General features: G+C 36.1%; 1 protein-coding gene across 6 annotated transcripts in view; it reads right to left on the bottom strand.

The window, feature by feature from the left end:
* ADD3 (adducin 3) overlaps window positions 1-15,329 on the bottom strand; it is a 118,318-nt gene that overhangs the window by 30,775 nt on the left and 72,214 nt on the right. For all 6 annotated transcript variants that reach the window (XM_045803071.2, XM_045803072.2, XM_045803075.2 and 3 more), the window contains exon 2: window positions 374-596. In XM_045803071.2, the coding sequence (XP_045659027.1) occupies window positions 374-568 (195 nt within the window). In that variant the 5' untranslated portion in view covers window positions 569-596. The remainder of the gene's footprint in view (window positions 1-373; window positions 597-15,329) is intronic.

A 15,329-nucleotide genomic window follows, 5' to 3' on the forward strand; every position in this document is an offset into this window, starting at 1 on the left:
ATGCGCATGGGATGTACCTAACTCATTTCTTGGTTTGCAACAATTCAGTCATGCCTTTCTTTTCTACAAAGATACTCACTCTGAATTGGGTATCCTAGCTCAGCTGGATCTTTTGTCCTCCTTTTATTACACTCAGAAATCACGCAAAGAAAATTTACACCACCAAGACAATACTAGTTTGTTATTAAAGCTTTGCAAATTAAATATATACATCAGGTGTTCATTTTACCTATGAAAGATGGGGGGCAACTAGGAGTCACTCTTCCTTCACCCCCCCTTCTAATGTGAGCATACTTTAAGATACTTCCTACCTCACTGTATCAAGGTTTCCAGAGAGAAGAAAAATTACAGCCTTCTAATTATTTCAACTCACAGGACTTTGCAGGATCTGAGTAACTCGTTTCCTCTGCTCCATCATATTGAAGTCTTGTCGTAGATCAGGAGACATGTTTCTCTCCCTAATGTATTCTGGGTCATTTTCATTGATGCGGTCAAAATACCTCTCTTTGTGAGGCATGCTGGGAGGAGGAGGAGTAGTGACCACGCCTTGGCTGGCATCTGAACTCATGCTTCAAGTCGGTGACTCTCCTTGTTATCTGCATTAATAAACACAAAGGACATTCATGATAAGTTCATTATTAAATTTGATTTTACAGAGGTCAAGCAGAGCTTTTTCTTTTCTTTTCTTTTTTTTTTTTTGCCCAGAGAGTACCAGTGGCAACTTTCTTTAGAAAGTAGCTTCTCAAAAAATACTAGAACAATTTTTTATTAAGGTAAAAATCTCTTATATTAAAATGCTAAATTGGAAATTGGTATTTTCAGAGGTAATGAAAACTCTTCAATTCAATTATAATAATGTCATCAACTACTAACTGAATCTTTAGAAGGAACAACAATCAAAATCTCCAAAAGCAAAACATCACATCTAAAATGGCAAAATTCCCACAATTAGTGAGTACTGTCACTAGAGCTGCTCTTTTCTCTCTTACTCATGCTTTCTTATATTGGACCAAACTTTGGCCATATTTAATGACCACTACATTTTATAGCGAATGTAATTTACTAACGTTTGAGAGAAACAGTTTTTTAAGTTTAAAAGTTTTCCTTTAAGTTCTTCCAATGATTCAACTTCCTAGAGGAAATCTAAGAATTACTAAGGTTGCCAGACTATTGGAAGAAGATAGTGCTTCAAATTCAAGTAAGAAACAGTAAAAAGCTATTCAGAAACCAAGTGAACAGCTGATTCACTTAATTATCATGATAATCACACTTTTCTAGACGGATTCAGGAGGAATAAGGTAAAGGCCTCTTCTTAGGTATCTGAATCTCTGATAAAAACCAGAGATACCTGATCTCATCTTTAAAACACAGTAACAACCAGTGAGATTACTGTATTTGTCTCTAATAATTGTGTTCTCTGATAGAATTCATCTCTATAGCTGCCTTGGTGCAACTTAGACCAAGCAAACTAACTATAAGATATTAAAAATTCTTGCATTAGATGACATGATGCCATATAAAGAAAATCCTAAAGACTCCACCAAAAAACTACCAGAACTGATAAATGAATTCAGTAAGGTAAGGTCACAGGACACAAAATCAATGTACAGAAATCTGTTGCATTTCTATATACTAATAATAAAACAGCAGAAAATTAAGAAAACAATCCCATTTACAACTGCACCAAAAATAAAATGCCTAGGAATAAACTTAATGAAAGAGGAGAAAGACCCCCCAAAACTATAAAACACTGATGAAAGAAATTTAAGACAACACAAAGAAATGGAAAGACATTCCATGCTCACAGATTGGAAGAATATTGTTAAAATGCCCATGCTACCTAGATTTAACGCAATCCCTATCAAAACACCAACAGCGTTTCTCACAGAACTAGAACAAACAATCTTAAAATTATACAGAACCATGAAAGACCTCGAATAGCCAAAGCAATGCTGAAAAAGAAAAAAGTGGAGGTATCACAATTCCAGACTTCAAGTTATACTACAAAACTGTAGTAAAAAAAACAGTATGGTAATAGCAACAAAAACAGACACATCAATGGAAGAGAATAGAAAGCTCAGAAATAAACCCACAATTATATGGTCAATTAATCTTTAACAAAGAAGGCAAGAATATGCCAGCCACTGAACTTTATATACACTAGTTTACTTACTTCTCTGAATCCCAGGAGGTAGGTTATCTCTTTACAAATGAGGAAATAAATCATTGAGAAGTAACTTGTCTCAGGCCAAAGAGCTAGCAAGTGGTGGACCAAGGATTTAAATCACGCCTGTAGCTCTCTAAAGCCGGTGGTCTTAATCACAACCCAGACCCAGAGGTAAGCTAGTACTTTCTTTTCAAATGCCAATTCCAGCTACTCAGTAGCACTGATTATTTTTTATTTTTGAGACTGGTAAAACCTTTCCAAACAAACAAGCAAACAAAAAGTACCAGAATTGCCAGGATTTGGAAGGGAGTCATGCCTCTTCACTATACTGCTTCCCAAGGAGGGTTATTTTAAGGGAATAAAGTGGTAGATTTTTTATTTTAAGGGAATAGAGTTTTTCTTAATCCTGAACAACTAAACTAAGCATATATATTTCTGCTTCTAGAGGATATGGAAACAACTCGGTTCCAGGGCTCCTTCTCTTTAAAATTAACTGACCCTATTTTTTAATTCAAATATAATGCAAAGTTATATTAATTTCAGGTATACAATATGATTCAACAATTCTACACATTTCTCAGTGCTCATCAAGATAAGTGTACTCTTAATCCCCTTTATCTATTTCAAGCCCCCTCCCCTCTCCTCTCTGCTATTAGTTTGTTCTCTATATTTAAGAAATTTTTTTTGTCTTTGTTTCTTAAATTCCACATATGAGTGGAAATATATGGTATTCGTCTTTTCCTGACTGACTTATTATTTCACTTTGCTTTATACCCTTTAGGTCCATCCATGCTGCTGCAAATGACAAGATTTCATTTTTTATGGCTGAGTAATATTCCATGTGGGGGGGGCTCTGCGTGCATGCACATGTATATGCACATACACATATATCTTCTTTACCCATTCATCTATATTGATGGACACTTACTTGGATTGCTTCCATATTCTGCCTATTGTAAATAATGCTGCCATAAACATATGGGTGCATACAGCTTTCTGAATTAGTGCGTTTGTTTTCTTTGAGTAAATACCCAATCATGGAATTACTGGATCATATGGTAATTCTATTTTTAATTTTTTTGAGGAACCTCCATACTGTTTTGCACAGAGGCTGTACCAGTTTGCATTCCAACCAACAGTGCACGCAGGTTCCTTTTTCTCCACATCCTTGTCAATGCTTATTTCTTGCGTGTTTGATTTTAGCCATTTTGACAGGTGTAAAGTGACATCTCATTGTGGTTTTAATCATCCAATCCTATTTTTAATGCTGCATATATACAGTCATGCTTTCTAGTACTTCAAAGCAATATAAACCAGGGCAAACCAGTATGAACTTCACTGGGAGGAAAAACATTCATCTTCTAAGAGGATTCTTTGAATTGAAAATGATACAGGAAACAGATTTTTTACAAAGTAAAGTTATAAAACTTACTGTCAACACTATGGGTTTCCCTCTGGCCATGAAGATTAGAAACAAGGTATCAGGCATAAACAAAAATTCTAGTTTAAAAATCTTATCCAAATATTTATGAAATAACCACTTAACATGTATGTTTGAAGAAATTTAGGTTCAAGGCACAAACAGATGAAATACTCTGGAATGATGGTTTTCAAACTCTTTAAAAATGGCAATCCACAATAAGAAATACATTTTATAGTGTAATCACATACAAATACATGAGATATATAACTGAAATAAGTTCATGGTACTTTCCCTTACTATGTAGTACATTCTGATATTTCTATTTTAATTTTTTTTCATTAAAAAAATACTAGTCATATAGATTCTTGATCTACTAATGGGTTGTGACCCACAGTTTGAAAAAACACTATTCAAGAAACTTTAAGTTATGGTCAGATGGGAAACAGAAAGGAAAAGAGGTGTGTTTGTACAGGACATGGGCGAGGAGGGAATGAATATATATGCTAGAGATAGAAGGGAATTGGATATGCTTCCTTGAGATTTTTAAAAAAATGTTCATGGCAGGCTATAGCAGTTAGAACCTAGTGATTTGGGGGATAATTACATTTTCCTCGTTTGGGCAGTTAGTGCCATCTGTATTACTCAATGTCCATTTGTTTTTCATTTTTTCTTGAGTCTTATCTATTTCTAGTTCATTTTTCCAGATCTCTTTGCTTATGTTTGTAGTCTCCACAGGCAGGGGAGTCCATAAGTGGTAGATGAACTGAATTATTTTACTATATCACAACTCCTCCCAAATCAATCTGGTTTGTATTAGTTCTAGGCTGGGAATGGTAAAAACAATCTTATGAAAAGTTATTAAAGAAAGTCTTTCCAAACTTAATTCTTGGCAGTTTTAACAGCTTCTTCTAGAACATAAGCAAAAAGATGATTGTACTTTCAAGTACCAAGCTATTGTTCCACATTTAAAACAAAAATCAAAGATATGCCAAGACTTCAAAGCAGTGTATTTGTTTAAAACAACAAAAGCAACAACAACAAATGCTGGTTTATTGAGTTAGAGTTTTTCTTAATGAAATTTACTGTAAAATTGTGAATACAATCTGGACCGTGCACAAACTGTAACAAGCCACAGCCTTAGATTGACCAGTGAGGTTTTATTCATTTTAAATTCTAAAAGGCATAGGGACGCCTGGGTGGCTCAGTCAGTTAAGCATCTGCCTTTGCCTCAGGTCATGACCCAAGGGTCCTGGGATTGAGCTCTGCATCAGGCTCCCTGCTTAGTGGGGGGCCTGCTTCTCTCTCTCCCTCTGCTACTCCCCCTGTTTGTGTTCTCTCTCTGACAAAGAAATAAAATCTTTTAAAAAAGAAAAAAAAAGCTTTAAATTCTAAAAGGCATGAACTACTGTCAACTGCTAGCCAAGGTTTTATATACAACTGACATGGAAATCAACAGACCTGGAAAAATGGAACAGGCGTAGAGAAAAGTGAGAAAAAAGGAAAAGAAAAAAAAACCACAAAAAACCCAAACAACGGGCATTGAGTAGCACCAAGTAATTCAGATAACACTTTCTAAGTGCCCCGATGGAAGAAGATTTAATTATCCCACAAGCACTAGGGTCTTATTGTTATAATGGCTATTGATTCTATTGAGAGTCTGTTGGAATATTTCAGACTAGATTCAAGGATCACACTTTACAGATCAGAGGAAACTACACTCAGAGGTGTTGAGTGATTTTTCTAAAGCTACCAGATTCAAGTATCAGATATTACTATAAAATCATAATAATGACATGTATTAGTATCATCATGTCATTCACAGATTGCCCCATGGTCAAAATTTACTCTTCCAATGAAACACATGGAAAAAAACCAGGCCTATCACATACATTTTATGCAGGAATTTTATAAATATCACTGGCTGTGAGGAATAAGCTATAAAGAAGGGCTACAAATTTTAGCACATGTAAACAGACTTAATGTATGACTGTCCCTCTAGCATGCACAGAAAAATAGATATACAAATTAGGCTTTTCAGTGGTAATCTGCTTCACCTAAATACACAAGGAAACCAGTTAAGTAACTAGACTTTTAAAGATTAAGAAGTATCCACTAACATATTACCACTAAGTCAAGGAAGTGCCTTTCACTTAATTCTTTGAAGCAAAAATTAAGAGACTATCTGGTCCAAATCTCTTATTTTCCAGATTAGATAACTAATGGAAAAGACGAGCCCAAGACCATATACCAAGCATCATCGGAGTGATCTAGGTTCTCTTAGTCCAGGGCTCTTTCCATGACACAATATTGCTTCCTCATAATTTTTTACCCTATATACTAGGTCTTTTCCATTAGTACTTAGGAAGCCAGATATAAAGATGCATAAAGACAAGGAGTATTAGGAGCTGGGCTGATCAAGAAACTTCATGAGACAGGCAAAGACGAATGGCATCATCAAATATCTTGGAACATTCAACACAATTTTGAGTTCCAAACAAAAAGGAATGAAATGCAGAGTAAAGGCCCTTAAACCAGCTCAAATCCATCTGAAGAACTGCTGAACAGGCAATGATCAGTACTTTGGAAGTTCTGCTAACCCCAGATGATTACTATGTCTTAGTTAGAGGTTATCAAAATGACACTGGTTGTGCCCTGGATAACGATAAATTTTGTTCAAGTTTACGCTCTTACCCCTAAAGCATCATTTTGAAAGAGTTGAAGGCCTTTGACTATATAATGAAACAAATTAACCTTCAGAAAAAGATTATGTTGGTAGTTTTCCACTTCATGGATAAGAAAACTGAGGTTTAATAATTTGCCTCAGATTACCCAATGTTCTTCACCAAATGTGGAATTATTCATGGTTATAGATCTTAACAGGTATGAAAGAGTTGACCAAAAAAGATGGAATGGCTCAAAGACTGTCATTTTCTAGAAGTATATACAGCCATCACAACCTTGATTACAGCCTTTCTTTATTGTGGTGCCTAGGAGTACATTACAGGATCACAATATTTACCACCAAAATAGAAATGGTAAGTGATCTGAAAGTAGTGAGATTAAAAAGTCTTGCACAGCTATCAAACTGGTATAAAAGTAGAAACTTAATTCTCTCTGGCCTAGTGCCAGAATCTTTTCAAATGACTTCTGTTGAGTATATCTTTAAAATAAAACTATAAATCCTAAACTTCTATATAAAAGTCAGGAAACAATGAATCTACAGTTTATTAGTAAAAGATACTATTAATCTGAGCCTTAGTCTTAAAATTGAAACTTAAAGTCAAGGAAAAAAACAACAAATGATAATAAAATACACTGGTAATTGTAACACCACCCCATCATGTTGCTAATGTCCTGTGCTTAATGGAATCTGATAGTTGGCTCAGTATTCATTAAAAACAAAAACAAAACAGATAAAAGAAAATGGTCATTTGGAGGGCATACTTATGAGAATGTTTTGGTTTCAAACTTTGTTTTATAAAGAAAAATAGGGGCACCTGGGTGGCTCAGTCAGGTAAGCGTCTGCCTTAGGCTCAGGTCATGATCCCAGAGTCCTGTGATCAAGCCCTGCATCAGGCTCCTTATTCAGTAGGGAGCCTGCTTCTCCCTCTCCCTCTGCGTGCTGCTCCCCCTGCTTGTGCTTTATCTCTCTGTCAAATAAATAAATAAAAATCTTTAAAAAAAAAAAAAGAAAAATAATACACTGCTAATTAAGATAAATTATTTCAGCAAACATGGAAAATACATCCTGTGCTTGTACAAATGGAATATAGTTACATTTTAAATAATGTATTATTATGATTACATCTAACTGCAGAGCAATAAGTACAAAAATTCTGAACAGCTGCTTGCTAGGTCAAAGTTCAGCAGGGTGAGCCAAAGACTAAAAGTATTCATTCAACTGCTGGACAAAGCATAGGATGAACAAAACCTCTTTCTCACTAAAGTACCAATACTTGATGAAGAATATTTCATTGATCAACATTACCTGTTGCAAGGAACAGTGTGCTGGACTCCCGTATTTGAAGAGGAGGGATTGGGGAGAAGGGCAGTTACTTGCCTAGACATTGGCAGGAGTGTAAGTAACATTCACTGGTAACTTGAAAAGAAACCTTTCATTATAAATAGATCAAATTTACAAAATATAATGGCCACACAAGGGGCAGAGTTACAAACTTGAAAATATGTATAAAAAGTTCAGATGAAGTGTGCTTTCTTGAAGTCCAAACAATCATTATCTAGATTTAGTTCAAATTATTCCCAACATGAATCATTTGGAAAAACAAATATGAAACTCGTTTTTAAATAAATAAATAAATAGCCTTATAAAACGGTAAGTAAAACAATCAACCACAGAGAGGCAATCCCTGAAGTATCTTGCAGAATCCAAAAACAGATGGCCTTGGTGCCTTTACCCTCTTTCCTACAAAATTTGATGAATGTTCTGTATATATTCCCTCAGTCATCGTTTGTCTTCAACATGGAGCTTTTGGAAATGATTGGGAAAAAATAAAAGGAGGATTTTTTTCTTCTCCTACGAGAAAGCTGACAGAGACTAGTGGATTGATTACTTGAACGTGCCTCTTAGACATTTAGTTTCTGTTATTGAGTCCCCTGGTATCAGGGAAATTTTTAAAACTGAGATCCAGGAAACTCTCCAGAACTTGACAGCTCATGATAAATGAGAGGTTTTAAAAAGTGGAATCAGTAGAGATTGTGATTTTTTAAAAAAAGATTCATTGCTCTCAATTTCTGGAGATAACCTTCAATCTTTGGTTCTTTACTATATGGTAGCCCTTCTGGGCAAAAAGTTTTTCTTTTCGTTTTTATGAAACACCAACTCTCACATACTTCATGAACTAAAGTCTATTTATATGTGCAGCACTGAGCTTGAAAAATTGAAAGCCCTTGCTTTTGACATTTTCTTGAGAACAATGTTTGAGGTCAAATTCACTCTTACCGAATACTATACACCTATCTAGAAACCTCAGGAAACTTTCCAAAATGAATATCAGAATATAAGTAATATGGAAGACTTAACTCCCCCAAATTCCAATCTTACGTCTACTTATTTCTCAAGGCTTCTGAACTCAAGAAATTCTAGTTCCTCACTCTGAAGAAATGCAAACAATCCTACAAAGCTCATTATTAAAAATGAGTTGAGTTTGCAAAATTAAATAATCACCCAGAAGTCTAGTCTAGAAAACGGATTTGTTACTGTGGACAATACTTCTAATGGTTCATTCCTAATGGGGTCACTGTGACCTGTGAGAAACAAGAGGGGGCTTGGAGGGGCGCGCGTGCGTGTGTGTACACACGTACGTACACACACACACACACACACACACACACACACACACACGGCAAAGCTCTTTATTGTAAACATTGAAGGAAAAAATATATAAATAGTTAAAGAACACAGGGTATGAGTAAGTCCTAAGAGTTCATTCTGATCTACTATTTCAGGTATTCCAGCTAAAGAATTTTGGTTTTTATGGTTATAACATATAAAATACAGCTGCAAAAGCCAATCCAAAAGCTGTAGGTAACTCAATACATGGTCACTGCAAGGAAGTCTGATTTGAAGGAGTCCCCACCTCCCGATTTTGGCTAGTAAGGAGGATTTCAAGATCATCACAACCCCATCTGTTTTCTTTCTATGGAAAGTCTAACAGTGAGCCATGAAAATGAAATTTATTAAGCACAGGTAACAGCACTTGAAAATCATTTTGAAAAATACTTGGTCGGAACACGCCATTTTAGAAATGTGATCGTTGTTATAAGAGCAGTCCATGAAAAGAAATGTTCATCAACCTCAGAAATCTGCTTTTGTAAAAAAAACTATTTCTGTGAAACTAGCTTTTTCAAATGAATCTAGAGTTCAATTTTACATACTGTACTGGGTTGAATAGTGTCCCCCCCAAATTCATGTCCCTACTTCAGAACGTGACCTCATTTGAAAATAGGGCCTTAATTTGTAATCAAGTTTAGATGAAGTCATACTGGATTAGGGCAGGCCCTGAACCCAATGACTAGTGTCTTTATAAAAGTGAGAGAGATGTGGACACAGACAGCAGACACACGGGGAAAAGGCTACGTGATGATGGAAGCAGAGATAAAACTGATGCTGCCACAAGCCAGGGAACGCCAAGGACTGCTGGCACCTGAAGCCAGGAGAGGCATAAAGCAGGTTTTCCCTCAGAACCCCCAGAAGAAACCAACCTTGCTGACACCCTGATTTTTGGACTTCTGGCCTCAAGAACTATAAGAGAATACATTTCTGTTGTTTCCAGCCACTTGTTTTGTGGCACTTTTTTATGGTAGTTCTAGGAAACAAATACACACACTGTTCCAATGGAATTTCCATCCTGATAATACTGATTTTTTTAGGAGGCATTTTACCATCATAATAATGTAGATAACAATGTGGACAGATAGCACACCTTTGCAGAATCAAAGTTGGCTCTTTGGAAATAACAGACATCATTGATATAAGTAAGGGCAATGCAAGGTAAATATATTCCACAGTGCCATGACTTTTGCAAATTACAATTTTAGACTGAGAAACAATGTTGCCAAGAAAACCTGAAGTCAAGAGGATAACAAATGTTCTTGTCACATCATAAGCTGAACAGAAATTTCTTTGTAAAACTCCATGAGATTCACAATGAATGCTACCCACAAATAAAAGATGCAGTGGGCTCTACCACTTTCATAGCTGAAAGGGTGTTAAAGCAATTATCAAACTATAAAATATTATGGTCTGATGGAGTATGTTCTCATTTAACCAAGAATGGATGTAAAAAGCCAAGTGCTCAGGTTAGCTGGTTCTTGCCGTGCGTACTTACATGCAGTATTTCTGCCCATCTCCCCACACCAGGGACCACTGAACCCTAACCTGCAGCTTCAACGTCATGCCATAGGCCCTGGATCCCTAGGATTATGAAAAACCATAAGAAACTAGTTAAGCAGCTCAACATCAAGTTAGTTTTGCTGCTGTTTCTACTCTGTTGCCTGACTTTCACTTGAGCAATACTTTTACCGAATTCTTAACGATCAAACTCTGTTGGGTTGCTCAGCCCCTCCAGTCACTATAAAGCAGCCGAAATCCCTTTCTTGTTTCTCTGTCAGGTAACTCCAAATACTTTCAGAATTGAAAGTCTATAACTGAACCTGATACGTCAGGTGTGAGTCTTAGACCCTTAGTTCCCTGAGGTCACCTGACAGCTCGGACCTCGGCTTATAGGGGATTTCTGATGCCAGGCAGTGTTCCCTGGTATTGATTCCCCATCTAGCCTTCTCCCAATCACCAAAACACCCTGTCCCGATGCTCTGCCCATGTGTCAGGGTTTGCCACTTACTGCTGAGCCTCCCTCTGACAGTCTGCAAGCCTGTTGCTGGGGTTCTGCCTAGTCCTCAAGGATCTGTCGAGATTCCGAATTCTTGTCAGGCATGTTTCAGTCACTGCAACTCCATTCCTCACACCATCCTTCTTAGTAATTTAGCTTGTGTGTATCTTCACTAAAGAAATTACATTAGACTTTTTAAAAACACATTTTTTGATAAAAACGTGTTTATGTGAAGAGAGGGCTAAGGGCCAGTAGTCAACATTGCCTGACCATCTGTTGTCTAACACGGTTTTAAGAATATAGCATGTTTTAACTCTTTTAATCCCCATAATAACTCTAGAAAGATAGGTGCTATCACCATAGTCGTTTTACAGACAAAGAAATAGCACAGAGAAGTTGCTTATCCAAGGCCACACAGGAGTACGTGTTAGCTGAGATACACATTCAAGGAGACTGGCTCCGGAACCTCTGCTCTTAACCACTGTGCTTTACTGTAGCTCTACCTTCCACCATCCCATTACTCTCCCTAATCTCCAATGAGGCTGTTAAATTTTGAGTCATTTCAAATTTATACCTGTTAAGATCCTTTGGTAAACGTTTTCAACTCATCCCCTACCCCAGCCCCACCTCTAAGTGAACCACCTAAGTGAACACCATCTAAGTCCCTACCTCTAATTGTGAACTCTTTGGCAAAATACGTATTTTCATAGATTAGATTTTTCTTACAATGAAGTTTACTTGAATATGAAAACATGTGGTACAGGGTCTGACACTTAGGGATTATTAAGTCAATAATAAACGAGCAAAATTTCCTGGGCATTCACCAAATTTAATCTTCCACCAAGTGTAATACAAACTAGAACTACAATTGTAAGCTTTAGGAAGAGGTGGTAGTGGTGGGTGAGTTCTTTGGAACTTAATAACTAGATTATATATGTTCCATTATTTCATCGAGAACTGTGTTGGTCATTTATCGTCATTTAAAGAGGGCTAGGCTCTGACCAAGTATAAAGTAAGATCTAGCCTTGAAAAGTAGGCTTAGTCTATATGAATAAGAACCTTGAAAATGTATGCATACATTTTGATTTTTTTATGACAATTCATATAAGGGTAAAGAGATTGAGATTCTTTTCTTGCATGGAGACAATGAGGAGAATGGAGATGATGGAGACAACAATTTAAGTCTCTAAACCACAGCTGGAACCTAAAGTCTTAATAAAAAGGAACTTTGAAAGAAGACCTAAAAAGTCTAATGTCAAAATCAGCGAAAAAAAGAAGGCATTAAACTAATTCATCATTTAATTTATGGAGAAAAGTTTAACAAAGACATCAGAAGTGCATATTTTTAAGGATGAAGAATACCTCTGTAAGGGCAACAGAGAGACAAAACATTTATAAACCCAAATAACAATTGTCCCAAGAAATATATACTGCCCTTCCCTAATATTACTTAATTAGAACCAAAGTAAGAATAGCATCTTTAGAACTTATGTCCTATTAAGCTCTAACACCTTTAAGATATTATTACATCTAATCCTACCCCCTTCAATTCTCCATATGAAGAAACAGGTCCCAAAAAGAATGTGACTTCTCAATGTGTCCGTCAATTTATTTTGAGACTTTTCACATTACCTAGAGTAGCATATGATACACAGAAAGTAGATCATATGATCTGTCAATGTAAGAAAAGATTTAAAATAGAAACTGCATTAAAAAAAAACTCTTCTAAAGATTTTGGCAATAAACTAATTTCAGAAGCTACTACACGTTACATGTTAACTTTCATGAAAAAGAAAAGTCACCTAATGTCTCAAGCTCCAATTTCTTGATTTTAAGTAGTTTGCAGGTATGCATCCAGGGTTAATAATATACAAAACCAGATTTTTTTGTGTGTATTTTCATAAGAATTTAGAACCATTTAACCACTTTTTAAAATAACGAGAATGCTGCTCTTTCGAGCTTTAATGGTAATTCACTAGAAAGAATAAACTTTATGACTCAGCTTTTAGTACCCACTCACACATGCCTGAGGGGTCCACTTAAATTGCTTGCTATATTTTAAATTCAGGCTTGGAGTAGGATTCTTGTTTTTGTGAGGCTCACAAAGACTAGACTCACAGCTTAGTTCTATAGTGCCTATTTAGCTGGACTTAAAGCCTACATCAAGTACTTTATTGTCAAATAAAAAGCAATCTTCATGGAGCTTAGTGACTTAAGTAGCTCTCCACAGAGTTTGTTAAATATTTTGTTTCTACGTTTGATCTCTATTGTCAAGGAAGAGTTCTACAGAGTTGCAAAGTGTCAGAAAGTGTTAAACATCTAAAAGGTAGTATGGACACTACAACCTTTGGGGTTCATGGTTACGACTGAGAAGCACGAAGATACCTAATACATAATTTTCAAAAACACAATTTTCTTAGTCCCTCCCTCAAGGAAAAAAAAAAAAAGCACCTTGAAGTCCCACCTTTAAAAACACTTAGGAATCAGCCTGGGGGTTTCTAAAATTCAGGCTCCGAAAATAGGATGGAAAAGACCTCCAAGTGTATCCCTCATAGACTTAGAGGAAAATGATGACCCTCTCAAACAAAAGCCATTTCCCTGCTTTGCTCACCTTATTTCTCATGTACTTGAACTGTTTTCCCTCTCATCTCCATCCCTCCAAATCTTAATCCATACTTCGAGGTCTTATTCAAAAGCCAACTCCTTCCATAATGGCTTCCCCAATCTCCTCCACAAGAATTAGCCTCTCCCCCCACCAGTATTGCTCCCAAAGCACTTTTTCATAGTCTGTGTTGCCTTTAAATTATTTGTAAAGTAGGTCTGTCTGCCCCAGTAATTGGGTCAACATCTTTTTCCTTTCTTCACTGTCCACTTACAGTTATGCAATAAGGGTTTATTAAACTAAGTGAGGTAAGTAGGGCTACTGAATCATAATATCCCATTCTCTACTTGTCTTAGAATAAACTAGGGCAGAGTATTTAGAGCAACCCTTGAAAACTGGGCTAATCATGGTTTGTTCAGAATGGCCAGGTACCCAAGACTGTTGAGGTAATGAATTTCAACTGCATATAAAATAAATGTCTTAAGCTGACTGAAAAGTAATCACAAAAAAAGAGTGAAGGTATAAAAAGAACAACTTAAAAAAATCTATACTTACTCCTGGGTTTTGAGACTAGGTACAAGTTGTGGTACAAAAATGTCATTTTAAAATAATAATTAAAAAAAAAACAACAACCGTACTGATCCTATCAATCAGCAAACACTAATTCAGCTGGTAGGTAAAGTCTCTAAAGAAATAAGAGACACAGGTCTAGGTCCTGCCCTTAAGGACTCTTCAGTTTAATCATAGCAGAACTAAGACACGACTACATGGAAAGGTAACGAACAGTAAAAACGAGTTTATGACAACTGCCAAATGAAAGATAAATAAAAAATATCCAAGAGTTGTTGAGAATGGCTGTTAAACAGAATTTGGGGTTAAGATAGTAAAGGAAGACTGAAATGAAAGGTAAGTTCTGATTTGCTTCATGTATAAAATGAGGTGATGGTTTGACCACATGACTCTAGGTTTACCTTCCAGCTCTGAAGCATTACTATATTCTTATCACTTAATTATAGTGGTGACTTGATATTAACGTACCATCCCCTGAATGGAGTTTTCTTCTTCCTAATCATCATGAAAGAAACAGCTTTGAAAAAGTAGACAGCCCTCAAATAAGAAGTACTATAAAATTATTTTAAACACAAATATCCAAAATTGAATGTGATATATCTCATAAGAGCATCTGATATTTCCTAAAAGACCCTGAGTTTGAGGCTTTTTCCTTTGTACTAGCTTCTTGGTGTAGCTTCCAGAACTCGAAACAGGCCTTTAAGTGGACATTTTTCATACCTGAAAGATGTATTTGAAACCATTTAATTTATTCTTGTCTCTCTGCACAGGAAGTGAGTAAACCTGCGAAAAGTTCATCACCGTTATTCACATATTTTTTTCTTCTTTGTTCTTTTTAACTGTTGTGACTTTTATGCCCAGCAGTTACTGATGGTCAAATGTATTCTGAAGCCTGGCCAAAGTTTTTTTTTTTTTTTTTTTTTTTAGGGTAACACTCAAAACAAAGCAAATATTGGCTTAGTTATGACACTTGTTGTTCTAATACATTAATAGCCTATTGTTCACTGTGGTTGTCTCAACAAGATAATACATTGAAAAACAGCGTTTCCTGATAGGAAGTGAATTCCCACTGTGTGTCATAGGACCCCAGCCAAAAGCTGGGCTCCAAAGAAGAAACAGCAGTCCCTTCTAGGATTGCATAATGGAGCAGAGTAATGATTCGACTTTTTCTTCTCTGTCTCTTTTACACACACACACACACACACACTAAAATGGCTT

This window comes from Ursus americanus, chromosome 6 (assembly GCF_024610735.1).
Source record: "Ursus americanus isolate L20-20 chromosome 6, mUrsAme1.1.p, whole genome shotgun sequence".
Lineage (NCBI taxonomy): Eukaryota > Metazoa > Chordata > Mammalia > Carnivora > Ursidae > Ursus > Ursus americanus.